This window comes from Filicampus tigris, chromosome 4 (assembly GCF_054856515.1).
Source record: "Filicampus tigris isolate MCC_2025a chromosome 4, RoL_Ftig_1.0, whole genome shotgun sequence".
NCBI lineage: Eukaryota > Metazoa > Chordata > Actinopteri > Syngnathiformes > Syngnathidae > Filicampus > Filicampus tigris.
Window position 1 is genome coordinate 11,110,165 of NC_141220.1, and position 15,176 is coordinate 11,125,340.

Genomic DNA, 15,176 nt, shown 5'->3' on the forward strand with positions numbered 1-15,176 from the left:
AACAGATAGCCGTTCACGACCGTTTAAGGGCCTGTACACCATTATAGGTTCTAAAATAGTCCTACCATAAGCGGGATCTGACCCCTTTTTGTTCCCCAAGGGTGTGTGTTTTTTAGGGGGAGGGTGACAGAGGTTGTAAAACAAGGTTAAAAAAAAAACAAATTGAAAAACATCTATATATATATATATATATATATATATATATATATATATATACACACACACACACACACACACACACCTTTTAATACAACTTTATTTTAAGGTTACTTTCCGATCATAGCACCAAACAGTGCTGCAGGTAAGGCCATAGTTCTCCTCTCGTACAGACTTGGGTAGCTCAAATTGAGCCAACTTCTGCAGGAGTGTTTGGAAGGCATGCTCTTCAAACTGGGCTCTGCCAGGATCTCCAATTAGAACTTGGGTGTTGTGAGTTTTGATGCAGTGTTCCAACCAAGTGTGAAGGTTGTAGGAGAGGGCATCATCATAGAACATGTCACCTAAAAGGATCAGGTCAAAGTTGCCAGGATCTGAACCAATCATGTTATCTGTTACACAAACAGGGGACTCCAGACTGTTGAGCTCGAAGTTCATGCAGGTTGCAAGCGTGGCGACTGTGATAAAAAGAGATTCATTTAGAAATTTATTTCATCTGCACAAGCTGACTAATGCTGCATTCACACCAACTGCGTTGGCAGCGTTTCTCAAACGTGAGCGAATGAAGCAAAGAGGAACGCTTCATCCGCGTTTGGTGTGAACGTAGCATTAATGTAAAAATTGTCACTCAACCCTACAACAACATGCAAACTGTATTGGCAAGTTTTTTATATTATTGTAAACACCTGAAAACACTTTGGTGTTAATGCAGCATAAAAAGACTGTTGTCTTTATGTATTTTTGCAAGGAGACAAAATGCAGGACTCAGTAAACAACATCATACACGCCAGCAGCGATCACACGGTATATGAACCAGACTGCCTCCTGATAACAAACGTAGAACATACTGTAGTATTGTAAAAAGCCTTGAGTATTGATTTTATCTGATCAGACGTAGCATGGTAAAATTGTATCTGAACATTTGGACAATTTTAAACTAAAAAAGATATTGAAATGATTGGATTATCAAAAATAATGATAAATTAATTGATAAATATTTATCAATTAATAGTTGCACCTCTCATTGATTTATTTTATACGCAAAATAACCGGGACTGAAAATGTTATTGACACCGCTCACCAGAGTCAATGTCATTGACAACAATTCGACTGGCACCACACAGCTTTGCAGCGATGGCGGAAGCTCCACAGCCACTCCCCAGATCCAAGACGGATTTTCCCAAACTTACTCCAGGATTATCCAAGAGATACCTGCAGGTTGGAAGTTCCAACAAAGTCTGACAGCAATAGAAGAAAAAAAAATATTACTGAATAGGCTTACCTTGAAAGTGCTTGCCCTCCTGGCCAGTATATGGCCCAGTATGGGTCATCAAAAGGCCAAAGTTCTGGTTTTTCAAACCAAAACCTACAATTTGGGGTGAAAAGTCTGAGTTTTATCTCTGGTGTCAGATTATGGTCTTGAACAACCTCAGTGTTCTCTGAAATGAACCTCCTAATAGATTGATCATCACCCAGACATTCAGTAGAGAAATACCTGCGTCTAACTGTCAATTTTAGTGAATTTAAATAAGACAACCTGAGAGCGCTTACATTTTTTAACATGACGCCTCTCTTTCTCGGTGCTAGTCATAATATCCACACATCCTTTAACAGTTTCATTTAAAAAAAAATCTACACTAAGATGACTAAATTACATTAATAATAATACATTAACAGTTGAACGTTTTGAGACTACGGACGAATAAACCTGTGCTTGTGACAGAACAACAGATGTGTTGTTCAGCAGTGTGTGTTCGTCGTGTAGAAACAGGGACAAACTAGAGTTCCTCTTGATTATATTATTCCTAGAAAGAATGCAGGACTGAACTGTGTTATCAGACTTTGGAGTTAACCTACAAGATGCATTGTTATGCGCTGCCAATATAAAGGGTTATAATAAAACGTGTAGAATTCAGATCTTAAAAAAGTCCTTTGTTCGTCTTTGTTTGATCACTTAATGACAGTGAGTCTTCGACTAACACTTATTTAAACACTTATTGAACTTATTCAAAAGCGCTGTACAGTAAAATATAATCCATGTAATTAATATAAACAAATTTGCTTGACGCCTGTTTACCTTTACAGTACATCAATATTGACTTATGATACACCGCCCCCTGCTGGTCACTTGAACACTTAAAAAAAAACAACCACAGCTGTAGCAAAGAGCTGTACATAAAGCAAACCTAAGTAAGTGTTCTACAGAGCATGCTGATGAGCTGATCATTTGAATCAGGTGTGTTGTAGTAGGGAGAGATGCAAAAGAGGCAGGATATGGGTCTCGATGAACTGCAGTTCCCTATGCCTGGTCTACACTACAATGTACAATACAATACAATACCATACCATTTTATTTATCTAGAGAGGTGCATTTGGTGCAAAAGTTGTAGAAAATAAATTTGTAGTTGTCGCTTAAGGAATTGTATTTGATGAAAAGGTAAATTCACATGTAGAAAATATTTTTGGTTGTAGCCCATTATCTGAGATAGCAAACACTAAGGGGTGCCAAAACAATCTGGTGAAAATTAAACCATCCATCCAATACAATTATCCATCCATCCATCCATTATCTAGCAAACACTAAGGGGCTCTCCTCATTCACGTCAGCAAGAGTTTGCTGACATGCTGGTCTTTGCAAGCACCCAATCATATTGCAGTGGGACTTTAAAAAAAAAGGTGCCAAACTTGGCAGCTGATTCTTCATCTTTCATAATCACTGACTTATCAAGCTATCACATTAAACTTGGATAAGAACAACTAGGTGAAAAAGCCACTTTTGCCTTTTAAAATAAGTATGTTTGATTGTGTAATAAAGATATGAAATTCTTACATTTATTTCTAAAATAAATTATCACCAGCCCCCCCAAAAAGAGATGGTTTAATTTTTTTTTCACAGAAAGTCATAGAAATCAAACAAATAATTATCATTATTATAATTCATAGATGTAAACTTATCATAGACGTGCCCCAGTTTGTAGAGAGACAGTAGTCTGCAAAACAAGCAAGCAAAGCTCTGAAATGTATGAAATGTAAACTGACATAATGTCCCCGTTCTATTTGAAAATAATACAATAATTTGCCACATTTTAATCATGTGCAACTGATGCACATGGTCGAGTTCAGTAAAGTCAAATGACTTTTTTGTGTGTGTAAATATAGTTCAATTTTCATAAAATGTTACTACTATGCTTCATGTTTCGGTGAAGTACAACAAATATAAGTGCCCAAGATAATTTAAAATATTGGGGCATTTGATGCATCCTGGTGGGAAACCAGTAAAACATATACACTTTAATGCATCTATTGCTCATGAAATCACACACATCCCAAGTCTGACTAACAAATGTTTCATCAGATAGTAAATTCAAGTTAAAAAGCAAGAAAGGATTCTTGGTAAAAAAATAATCCATGTGTTTCATTTGATCTTTGCAGGCAGAGAAATGAGCTGCTTTTTAGATCTATAGCTTTTAGATTTCACTCATCTACAGTATCTCCATAGTTATCATATTTTAATTGAGCGTTTGGAAGTGACAGTAAAGGGTTTTTTTGGCGCATAGATTCAGATAAGAGAGTGAGAGTGTCTTTTGTTGCTCTTGTCTCTGATAAAGCACATGAATACAATAATGTGATATGACAGCCTGCTCCCCTACAAAGTTTGCATACCAAATTTGGTGAAGCAACTACTTGTCAGTGTCTGCAAAGATGTGGCTCTTAGAAGCAGATGCGAAAATGTATTTTTACTTCCAAAGTCGAAGGCCTCAAAAGTTTGCCTCTAACATTTGTTTTCTTCTACTTTTTTGTGAGGCCACCACAGAAGGGTATATGGCAAAGAAGAAAAGTACGATGATAACCATGCAACCGAAAATCACGAAAGAGATTGTACTTAGCTTTGGAGGTGCTGCACGGCACAGGCAGAACCTTCCCCATTTATTCATCAATTTCATATGGATCCATTCCTTTTCTATCACTTATCGGTTATCGTCACTTTTCCACAGAAAAAGCTCTTCTCAGGGTCTCGAATGACATCATGATGGCCTCTGATGCTGTCAAATGCACAATTCTGATTCTGCTTGACCTTAGCGCAGCCTTCGACACCGTTGACCACCACATCCTTGTTGATCGGCTGAGGGACTGCCCTTCAATGGTTTAAATCTTAGCTGTCTGTCCCTCTCTTGTGCGGAGCGTTTTTTTTTTTTTTTTTATCCTAGTGGATGGATCACATACAGTATTATCTTCATTAAAGTCAAATGGTCCATTCATCTGGGAGGTCATGCTTAGAATATTTACAGTTCATCATTTTAAAGACCCAGTTCAATTTGGTGTTCTATTTTACTTTTATTTTGATTGTATAATATAGATCATAAAATGTTCGCTTGTGAATAGAATCCTGGCGCTCTCGAATGAACTGAGAGCAGAGAATCCATTATCCATTATGTCTGACTCTGAAAGCCTCCAGTGCAGACATCCCATTTCAGATTAAATTAGATGACAAATTGTGGTAGCATAGCATCAGATCAATACAGACATAGTAAATCAATTTCTAATGCATTCACACCATCACTATGAGAGGAAGAACGTTCAAGATTTCTGGAATATGTCAAAGTTCCATTATAAGGTTCCTTTAAAGGCCAGCAGAGGGCAGCAGTAACTGGTGAACTTCCTCTGGTAACCAGTTTAGGCCTCCCTTGCTATTTTATTGAGTAATCTTAACAGAAAATGGCTCCATTGATATGTTATTGCTATTGCTAGTTATATGTTATTCTTCTTAAGTTTTTTTCTTTGTTATTATTCTGCAAATGATTCACATTTTGGGGACCTAAACATGCACAAAAACAAATTTAGCAAGCTCATAGGGCCTGGCGACAATTCTAAAGTTTTCATGCAAAATTAGAAAAAAAAAAGCCAAAATGACCAGGAAGTGTCCTGTGATATTTTGGATATACATTTCGCACATGTTTTCACACTCACAGGGGTAATAATGTTGCACCCTTGTCCGACCTAGAGGGCTCATCTGCCTGACAAACTTGGGCTGTGCCACCTCAAGACCTCAGAATATAACAGGGGAAAATATCTGGTGTCTTTGAAATACTATATAACAGTAGTGGGGCATCAAAGTTTGAGTTTCATATCTGCCACAAAAGAGGACTCACCTGTAGATGCTCCAAAAAAATCCCAAACTTGACACTTGACTTGACTTGTATATTATTAGTTGCATCGTGAAGACAACGAGATGACAATTTTCTGTTATACATATAGCTCCACCGAGTGGTGACAAATGTCATCTATTATATTTTAATGTACTGTGGCAAGCACGTTGAACTGATCCAATCGGAAATTTGTCAGAAAAAGCCTCAAGACGTTGCTCATGTTTCATATTGGATATTGGGATTTTTCAGCAGAGGCCATGGACATTACCGATATGCCATGAGACACATTTGATGAGAGTCCAGGCCTGACGGAATCTATAAACTTATTTTTCATTCTAGTGGTAGTGTCAGCTACTGGCTAAAATAAATACATGTCTTATTCTTTTATGTTTTTGTCCTCAGGTTAAGCAGGTCAACCTTTTGCTTGTAAGGCCTTGAAGTTAAAACGTGAAGTTTGAGTTTTGATGAAAAGTGTTGCCATTGCAACGTGCTTAAGTGGTGAATGTTGGCGAGTGTTTGCGTACGACCTTAATGTTTGTTTTTTTCATCAGCGTTCGTTCAGGGTTGCAAAAGTTTCTAAAGCCATTCGCCAGACAGTTGCAAACTGTTTTAATTGATGCATTATCTTTTGCAAAGAAATGTTTAACATTTTCAAAATTTGATGGCGACAAAAAAAAAACGTTCAAACAGTTGGTGTAAATCTGACGAACGTCTTTGAGACCGTTTCCGACCTTGAACAAACCCTGCCGAAAAAAATCAACATTCACGACCTTCGTAAACACTTCCAAACCTTCGCCGCTCAGTCGGATATGGGAACGACGACAAATGCTAAAGAAAATGGCTGGGAGGATCAATAATGTATTTACATTTTTTTTTTTAAATCTGCACTGCAATTTTTTTTGCAAAACACATCATCTGATGCACCTGAACACATCATCGGTGATGTTAACCTGGGGTCCTCGGGTATTTCGGGTCTTGTGTTCAGGCAGTCCCCATGGTTCTCCTCTTCAGATCCAGAGCTATCTTGAGGCTTCCTCAGCTGCATCGGTGATGCTCTTGATGGCCCTGCTCCTTGCTGCTACTGCAATGCCCATTGTAGAGAGGGCTTTGTGGAGTGAACGTCCCACAAATCTTCTGCACCCGACATCCATCTCGCATTCCATCCCTGTGTTCGGCAGTCATGACCAGATGTTCATATTTGGTCATCTTTCTTTCGTGAGCTTCTCCCAACCGATCCTCCCAAGGGATGTTTAACTCCATGATGATGATATTCTTGGTGTATTTTAATTGCTTCTCCAGATCAACAGAGAGTTAGTTGCCTGCTCTGCCTTAGGCCACCACTCCCACCAGCTCCTTGTGGTGCAATCTTTTTTTTTTTTTTTTGTAAAAATACAATTATGACAATGATTCCTTCCTTTGGCCTTGACATTCGTGATCATGAAAACCCTTGAGAGGCTTCTTCTCTGGCCCCTGGGACCACAGGCACTGGACCCATTACAATTTACCTATCGGGAGAACATATGCATTTATCTATGTATCCATCCATCCATCCATCCATCCATCCATCCATCCATCCATCCATCCATCCATCCATCCATACATTCATGCATCCATCCATCCATCCATCCATCCATCCATCCATCCATCCAGCCATCCATCCATCCAGCCATCCATCCATCCAGCCAGTCAGCCAGCCAGCAGCAGACTATGGAGTATAATACTAAGACAATACTATCCAGTGGACTTCTTGTGCTCATAAACTCTCGTCCCAACTGTGATTGATGAATCAGTTGATTAAGTGGTGCATTTCTGTTCATTTAATGTAGTTTGATAAGAAGCCAGTGACTGAATTCAGTCAAGGGGTTCATTTAATTGCTCTTCTTTTAATGAAGAAAGCTTGCCCAATCCTAACTTCGAGTTGCATTTTGCTCTTAGCACATCCAAACCACTGCCTCAAATGATGCTCATTGGACAGTTTGTGTCTGCTTCCCTAATAGTGACAGCCTGAAGTCTGTCAAGATGGATTTGTGGGATTACACATTTATTTTGTTTTCAATCACCTTGCCAAGTTGGCTGCTTTCATTTTAGCAACTAGCAAATTGATTCAGTAAAATAGACATCAGATTGATTGATTCCAGCACCAAACAGCATTACAACATGTAACATTACAACCCTTATAGGATGAATGCAGTATCTATATGTCTGTCTATCTCAGGGGTGGGCCATTCCGGCCCTCGAGGGCCATGTGTCCCTACTGCAACACACCTAATTCAAGTGATCATATAATTAGCGAGCTCTGCAGAAACTGGATGACGATCCTGATTAGTTGAACCAGGTGTGTTGCACCACGGTGACATATAAAACATGTAGGACATGTAGGGCCGGAATTGCCCACCCGGCAAAATGCAGATGCTCCTTTCTGAAAGAGGTATCACATACAGGTACAGAGAGTAAACCCTGCCACAGTTTATCTTTAGCCACAGGTGCTTGAACTCAACCGGCAGGTAAACGAGCTCTTGAGTAGAAGCACCTGTGGCTACAGACAAACTGTGGCAGGGCTTTTACTTTGTGGACCAGGATTTGACACCTCTGTCAGATGGGAAGATGTCCATTTTGGCTGTTCCATCCATCCATCCATCCATCCATCCATCCATCCATCCATCCATCCATCCATCCATCCATCCATCCATCCATCCATTCACCCACCCATCATCCATCCATCCATCCATCCATTCATCCATTCATCCATCCATTCACCCACCCATCAGCCATCTATCCATTCATCCATCCATCCATCCATCCATCCATCCATCCATCCATCCATCATCCATCATCCATTCACCCACCCATCGGCCATCCATCCATCCAAAACATCTTGAGTTGATGTTGATGGATAGTTAAACACCACTTCCCCACCTCCCTTATTCAGGTAACAAAGAGAATCATTCATGGTTTGCTTGACACACACATTCTGAGTTCACACTTCAGGGTCAACAGAATAAATATTTTCTTGTGGTTCTATTGATTTTTTTGGAAAAAAGGCTTTATATCATTATGCTGCAATGAAAATGGGCAAATGCTCCTGGGATTATGCAAGACTGGCGATGAATGTCACACTGAATAATAGGATGCAATCAGCATGTTATTGTACTCTTATTCATTACAGCTTCTGTTGATGAAGAGTGGTGGGTTGCATACATAATATTTAACTTACTGAGATATGTTAGTGCACATAGTTTGAAGTGAAAACATGATTAATCTTCAACCACTTCTGTTGATAAAGAAATACATCTATTTTTCTTTAGATTTATTGTTTGACTTATTTAGACCCTTGGGAACTCCAGACAAGAGGGACCAGTGTTGTGTGTTTTGAATAATGCTAAACTGGAACGAACACAATCCAAAAATGAAATAGTAAATAGGCTTTATTTGCGTGTGTAAGGAGTAGAAAGTACCGGAGTAGAAGTACAAAGTAGGCTGGAAAATAACTACTCCGCTAAAGTATAGACCCAAAATTTCTACATCCAGTTTTTCTCAGTTGCTTTTGTACATTTCACATGACATGCAGAAATTGACTAGCTGGAGTCCATGCAGAAGATCGAAACGCTGAAAATACAATTAAAAGGAATTGCAAGCAGACCTGCACGGAGGGATGATGTTAAGTTGGCCAGGGTAATCATAGAGCACGGCTGTGAAATGGACATTACGATGTTAATAATATGTTCTATGAATGGATTTCTACAATGATTCAGAGAGTTTGATGCACAGTAAATGGGCTGTCACTTGTACAGCATCTTTTCTACCTTGGGTACTCAAAGCGCTTCATACTGTCCCTCATTTACCTACCGATGACACACGCAGCATCATGAGCAACAGGGGGTTCAGTATCTTGCTCAAGTATACTTTGACAGGGTCACAATGGCCGAGGATCGGACCCACAACCTCTGGGTTGGGAGACGACTACTCTACCACTGTCTCTACAGTCTCTACAAAGGCGTTGTCACGGTACGGTATTTTTTAAAATGGCACAAAAAATCAGAGGCATAAATTGACCCCATAGAGCGCTGATTTTTTTTTTTCCAAAGATCAATATAATAATATTCTGCTGTCATAGACAGTTTTAACATGTATAAAACATGTGTACAACATGTGTGTTTTTTTGTTTTTTTTGACAAAAAACTCCCCCTTTAACTCAAATTGTTCTGCTTTTTTTATTGTTTTTGTTTTGTTTTGTTTTTATTGTAGTGATGCAAAGATGGTGGCATGGTGAGCACATGGTTAGCATATCTGCCTCACAGTTCTGAGGTCATGGGCTTGAATCTGACCTTCTTTGTGGTGTTTGCATGTTCTCCCTGTGCTTGCATAGGTTTTCTCTGGGTACCCGTTCTTCCCTCCACATTTCAAAAACATCATGTTAGGTTATTTGAAAACTGGTATGAATGTGAGTGTGAATACTTGTTTGTCTATATGTGGATGTTTGGGATGGATGGTGCCGAGATGATGCAAAGATGATGGTTGATGATGATGTTATGATACAGAACGTATATATGAATGTTACGCTACTTTTGTTTCATATGGTAAGACACATTACAATTATGCTATTATTGCAATTTAATGTAAAAAAATCACACAATGAAATATTAAGGCAACACTGTGTCATGTCAGTTTTTGTTGATTTGGCGGCATCATGTGGACAAAAGCGGTAGTGTTTTGCAAAAAATCAACCACATTTTCCATGCGTGCCAGCGTGTCGTGAAATCCTGAGCCGTCCATATAGCAAAAGGAGGAAGTGAGTAAGCCGTAAAGCAATTCAGGACATTTGTAGTTTTTTGTGTGCCAGGGTTGATCCCATCCTCCACAAAGTTGCTATGTGCCAGTAAAAACGATACAGACCCCCTCAGGGCATGAAGTCCCATCCAACTACTGTACTTGTAAGTCAATGTTTCATCAAAAGAGTTGTGAAAAAAAATTATTAAGGTCGATTTCTTGCCCAGTGCTGCTTTAAAAAAAACAGCAAAGGACAGAAATGCGATGAATTTTTGTGATTAAGTTTTCAAAAATGCATTCACGGTTATCTTGATTCTGTATCGGCAATAACACAATTCACACACTCTCTCACACTCAAGGCCTCCTTGTTTATCCCATTTCATAGTTCCACAGAGGTGTACTGATTCAGAGCTGGCCAAAAATGTGATTGTGATAAGCCAATAAATGTTCCTTCATCAGTTTAGTTTTCAAATCCATTAGCGTCACACTTTCCTCAAGAAGACAGAGAGAGAATGACAAAGTGCAAACAGAGCCTGGAAAAATAGTCATTGATCCAGGGATGTGAAAAATAAGCTCCTGCTCTGAATGTCATTGACTGAATCTTAAAAGACTAATCAAATTCAAAGTTGCTGCTCTAAAAGTTTAGGATAAATGAACTATTCATATTTTCATTATGAATAACTATTGCTTGCTTGAGCGAAACCACAGCCAGCCAAAATGCTACAATGGGAGTCAATAGGAAGCAATGGGAATCAATCGGTAGGTGTAGTCGGTGGGGATGGATATTTGAGGGGAGCAGGTATATGGAGAGAGGTGGGGGTTTACAGTTTGTCTTCGCTTGTTCAAATCAGTTTGGCTTGGTTTTGCAAAATACGATTTCAGAAATTGAGTTTTGAAGAATTGAACACCTCCAGATGTAGTGCTGAGGGCTCATAAGAATGCAGTGGTGGGCTGTGCATTTCATACCTGCGCCTTCAATGGGGACTTCTTTCCACACTTAATCCACCTCTTAATGCACCACTATCATAACTATAGAAATCAATATTATACGAAAATGAAACTGCACCTCATATGTAATGTGGAGCAGTTTAGAATCAATGCTAATCTAATAATGGGATCTAAACATATGATTGGAAAAAAAACCATCTACATATATACATATGGAAGGAATGGTCTAATAACCACGCCAATGCCCGTGTGAGTACCGAGCTCTCCAATGACTCGTTTCACCCAAACGCAACCCCTCCTATAAGGGCTTTGAATTGGCATTCATGAAAGCAAAACTGCAGCAGTAAAGTGCCTGCACTGAAGCAGATGAAATAGTTGACATTAATTAAATCTACCATATGTTTGCAAGCTCTTCATATCCCAAATGCACATCCCGCAGCACAACAGACGTGACAAAATAGCCACTGTTCGGAAATGAAATCACTCATCACTTCATCGTGAGAGTGTTACAGTTTTTGTTTTTATCCAAGCTAAGTCTTACACATTTTGCACTTTGCACCTCACTCACCAAATACAGTACAATGTGACCTCAAAATTTGTCGCCCCAAGTTTGAAGAAAATTTTCAGGTTAAACAACGTCTTACGAGCGTCGGGCGATCCGACGCGCTCAGAGCTGTCTACAACAGCAACGGTCTGTCAAAGCATAAAACACATGCTGCAACGCACTACACTATTGGACGGTTACAGTTTTTTTTTTATGTGTAGTCTAATGATATAGAAATACTAACATTGAGTGATCGTATTTCAGAAGAAAATATGTTATTTTATTTTAGTGATCCGAGCAAATTCGAACATAGTCGGTGTTCGGTAGGTTGGCTCTGTTTATTGCAGCCAGCTACTGTCGTCCTCGTCTTTCACTTTTTTTCTGGATATGAAATCCCTGATTGGTGATTTGAACGTATTATTATTTTTTTTTTTAAGCTTTTTGCAGACCAAACGTGTGCAGTGCACAGCATTTCCGCCGGGGCGTTCCCAATGCAACTAAGTACGCGCAGTTGGCTAAGTAGTGGAGCATTTGAAGTGTTCGGAGGCAATTTTTGTCGTTTGCCCATTTCGCCGAGTAGGTTGAGATGAACTTTTGGCCGCCCTGCGACAACATAACACGCATGAGGGACGATTAGTGGGATGGCCTAAAATCCACTTCTGCCCTTGCTTCGTCCGTCCCTTTTTTTAAAACTTGTCCTCCCCCGTCCTCCGCCCCCGGGAATGGACGCCCAGCACTGCTTGCTAGCCCTAGTTGATAGCTTAGAACAATGACTGAGGTATGACAAGATGCCACATGTATCAGTGCTATGATTTTCATCTGGAAGGATCTTGTATTAAAATGTATAAAGTTAAGATTTTTATTAGGTTGGGTTGTGCTAAATGGTTAATTGGCGCTCATCTCACACTCAGCTCACAATGTGCTATTCTCTTCTCAAACAGGATATGACTCCTGCCCATATAAAGGAAGAAAACTTTTTAGTTACACCCTCTGGCGGAGAAGATAATTGCAATGTGTCAAGTCACACATGTGACAACAATCCCTGGTCGTCCCTATCTATATCGAGGTATCTGACATGAATATCAAGATAATGAAATTTTGTTCATATCCTTCTGCCCTAAATTTACTGTTGGTTAGGTTTACAAGTATATAGTATAGGATTAGCAAAAATACGTTTCAATGCAAGTACTGCCTATTGGGTAGTAATATTGCCCCAAACCCAATCCAACCATCCATGCATTTCATCTGCCTTGTGAAGGACTGAGGTCCGGTGACAGGTTTCAGTGGTTTATTCTCAGTGGTTTATTCACCTAACCTCTGTGCGGGCAGCGTAGGTTCACTTCTCACATAGTGACGGTGTGAATGTTAGTGTGAATTGTTGTCTGTCTCCGTGCCTTATGATTCAATGGGTACCAGTCTACCAATCTGCCTAGAGTCCGCCCCAAGTCAGCTGGGATAAGCTCCAGCTCCCAGCAACACTGAACATAAGAAGCAGCACAGGAAATCACTGGATGAACTGCAGTTAAGAGCAGGATGATGTGTTGTTGTGGACTTTTCGGCATTTAGGCAAGATCAATACAATAGTCTGGAAAACAAAATGTCTTTTGGGTTTCTTTATATTTGAAGCTTCAAATAGAGCAGTCTACAAGTCAGATCAGTCTTCAAAGATAGTGGTCTGTGAGTTAGTGCAGCGGAAAATATTGTGGCAGGATATTTTTGTTGCCTGAGACAGAAAGGAACAGGGCAATCTTAAAACAAAGAGAAAGTTCTTCATTGTTGAGCAGACATCTGTCAAGGTCGTCCGGTCTAGCTTCACAGAGAATACTCACGCACAAAAAGTAAAAGGCTTTTTTGTCAAAGAGCAGGTGGCCACAATATCAATAAAAATGTTATGCTGATGCTTGCTAAACAACTATTTCCCATAAAAGTGTGAAAGTAGAATACACACCTGAAGTTATAGTATCACATTGTGAGACTCCAGCACGTCCCAATTCCACAGCGGATCCCACAAGTAGCGACTGGTGGGAGTAAACTAACTTATGATGATGACTTTAAAAAGTGAAGTAGCCGTGAACAATTTGTTAGCGGTATTTCACTCCTTCCAGAAATACAAACACTACGCCAAAGCATTGCCTCGAAACACAAAGCATCCAATCAGATCGCTCCACTGTTACTGCCATACAATTTACAGCTCTGATTGGGCACACCTGTGCGATATCTCTGTTTGCGTGTGCGTGCTCAATATAGCTGTGATTTTCGGCTTGTGTGGAAGTTTGCTATGGTGAAGCCGTCAACTCAGCTGCTCTTCTTCTAACGTCATCTCAGAAGAGAAATAATCTCCATCGCGGGTGCATAGTCAAGTGTTCTCAAGGTATTTATCATCACAATTCAGATGCGCCTTTCAGGGAGCCCTGTCAGTTGCCTCTTTGTTGTTAGCATAAAAACAAATCTCCAGAGTGAGTTTGCAGAGTGTAAAGACTCTCCGGGTGAGTTGGTTGATCGCATCCTCGGAGCGAAGCTTGCTGTGTCGTCAGATCAATACTTCCTCAAAGTGTATCAACAGGGATTAACTCCACTTCTGAGGGAGCCTCTCATGTCAGTCCCTGGCTCATTTAACAGCTAATTAGTTGCTTTCTGTTGAGCATATGGTCCTTGTACAGCATCTGTTCCATCCCAATATACGCTTTCTGCTGAGGGTGCACGTATTTATCAGTGGGACTGCTGCAGTCCTGCATTGCAAATAACCAATGGGATGATGTACTGAGTTTTCTTTACTTGTTCTGATAAGTGATGCCACATTACTTGCCGAGCTTTCATTCACAGGTAGCATGTCACATTTAGAAACCACATTTTGAGGCAGCCTTTTTCTCTTAGCACACAATTTTAACACATTTCTGGCAACCTCTTCCTCCTATAAGGCGAGAAAGTCCATCAGTATTGACTATGCGTTCATCATTTGTCTCATTGCCAAGTGCCTCTATCACGCAATAATCCCACTGTTTATTCGTGTGTTGGTAATACACAAACACAATGCAGAGGACACCACACCAAAGCCCCCCGCATAACAGATCCCTCTGATTGTATTTGTGAAATTCAATTATAGTGACATAGATAGATGGACCTGCTGTCAGTAGGGACAGTCGTCATTTGTTAGCATCAGTGGCCACGTCAGCCCTGAGGCACTGATGTGGCCGAGGCTGTGTGACTTGAAATATCACAAGAAATGGAAAGAAAGGGATGAAGGAAAAATGGAAAAGAGGAGATGAGTGCAGATGATTGAACTTAAGAGTAGGCTGGCAAAGAGCAATTTTGGAGGAGAAGTTGGATAAATCCTCCATTTTGCCCAAAAGGGAAACAATAGTAGGTGATGTCACTGCTAGCTGCAAATAGCATTACAATTGCTGCAGTTTCCACCAAGCCTTATTGTGTGGTTCACAGGGACACATTTCAACACCCGAGCAACCTAGCAGTGTGGGTGTAGCTAATGGCAGACCAGCATAGCAGATCTGCAGATCTAAATAAAATGACATCATAGCAGTAGGACAGCAGACAATTCGCCAGTCAGTTCAAATCAGAGAAGAAAAACCCAATTTGTAATGTCCGCAAGTACCACA

The 15,176-nt window shown here is 40.0% G+C and overlaps 1 protein-coding gene across 1 annotated transcript; it reads right to left on the minus strand.

Annotated features, from left to right (window-relative positions):
* Positions 1–238: 238 nt before the first annotated feature.
* Positions 239–1,913, minus strand: etfbkmt (electron transfer flavoprotein subunit beta lysine methyltransferase). Its single transcript, XM_086028721.1, has 3 exons — positions 1,439–1,913; positions 1,238–1,368; positions 239–614 (listed from the first exon to the last, which is right to left on the minus strand). Exons 1-3 carry the CDS (start codon positions 1,717–1,719, stop codon positions 256–258), a joined length of 771 nt encoding a protein of 256 aa, XP_085884847.1. The 5' UTR covers positions 1,720–1,913; the 3' UTR covers positions 239–255.
* Positions 1,914–15,176: the final 13,263 nt, after the last annotated feature.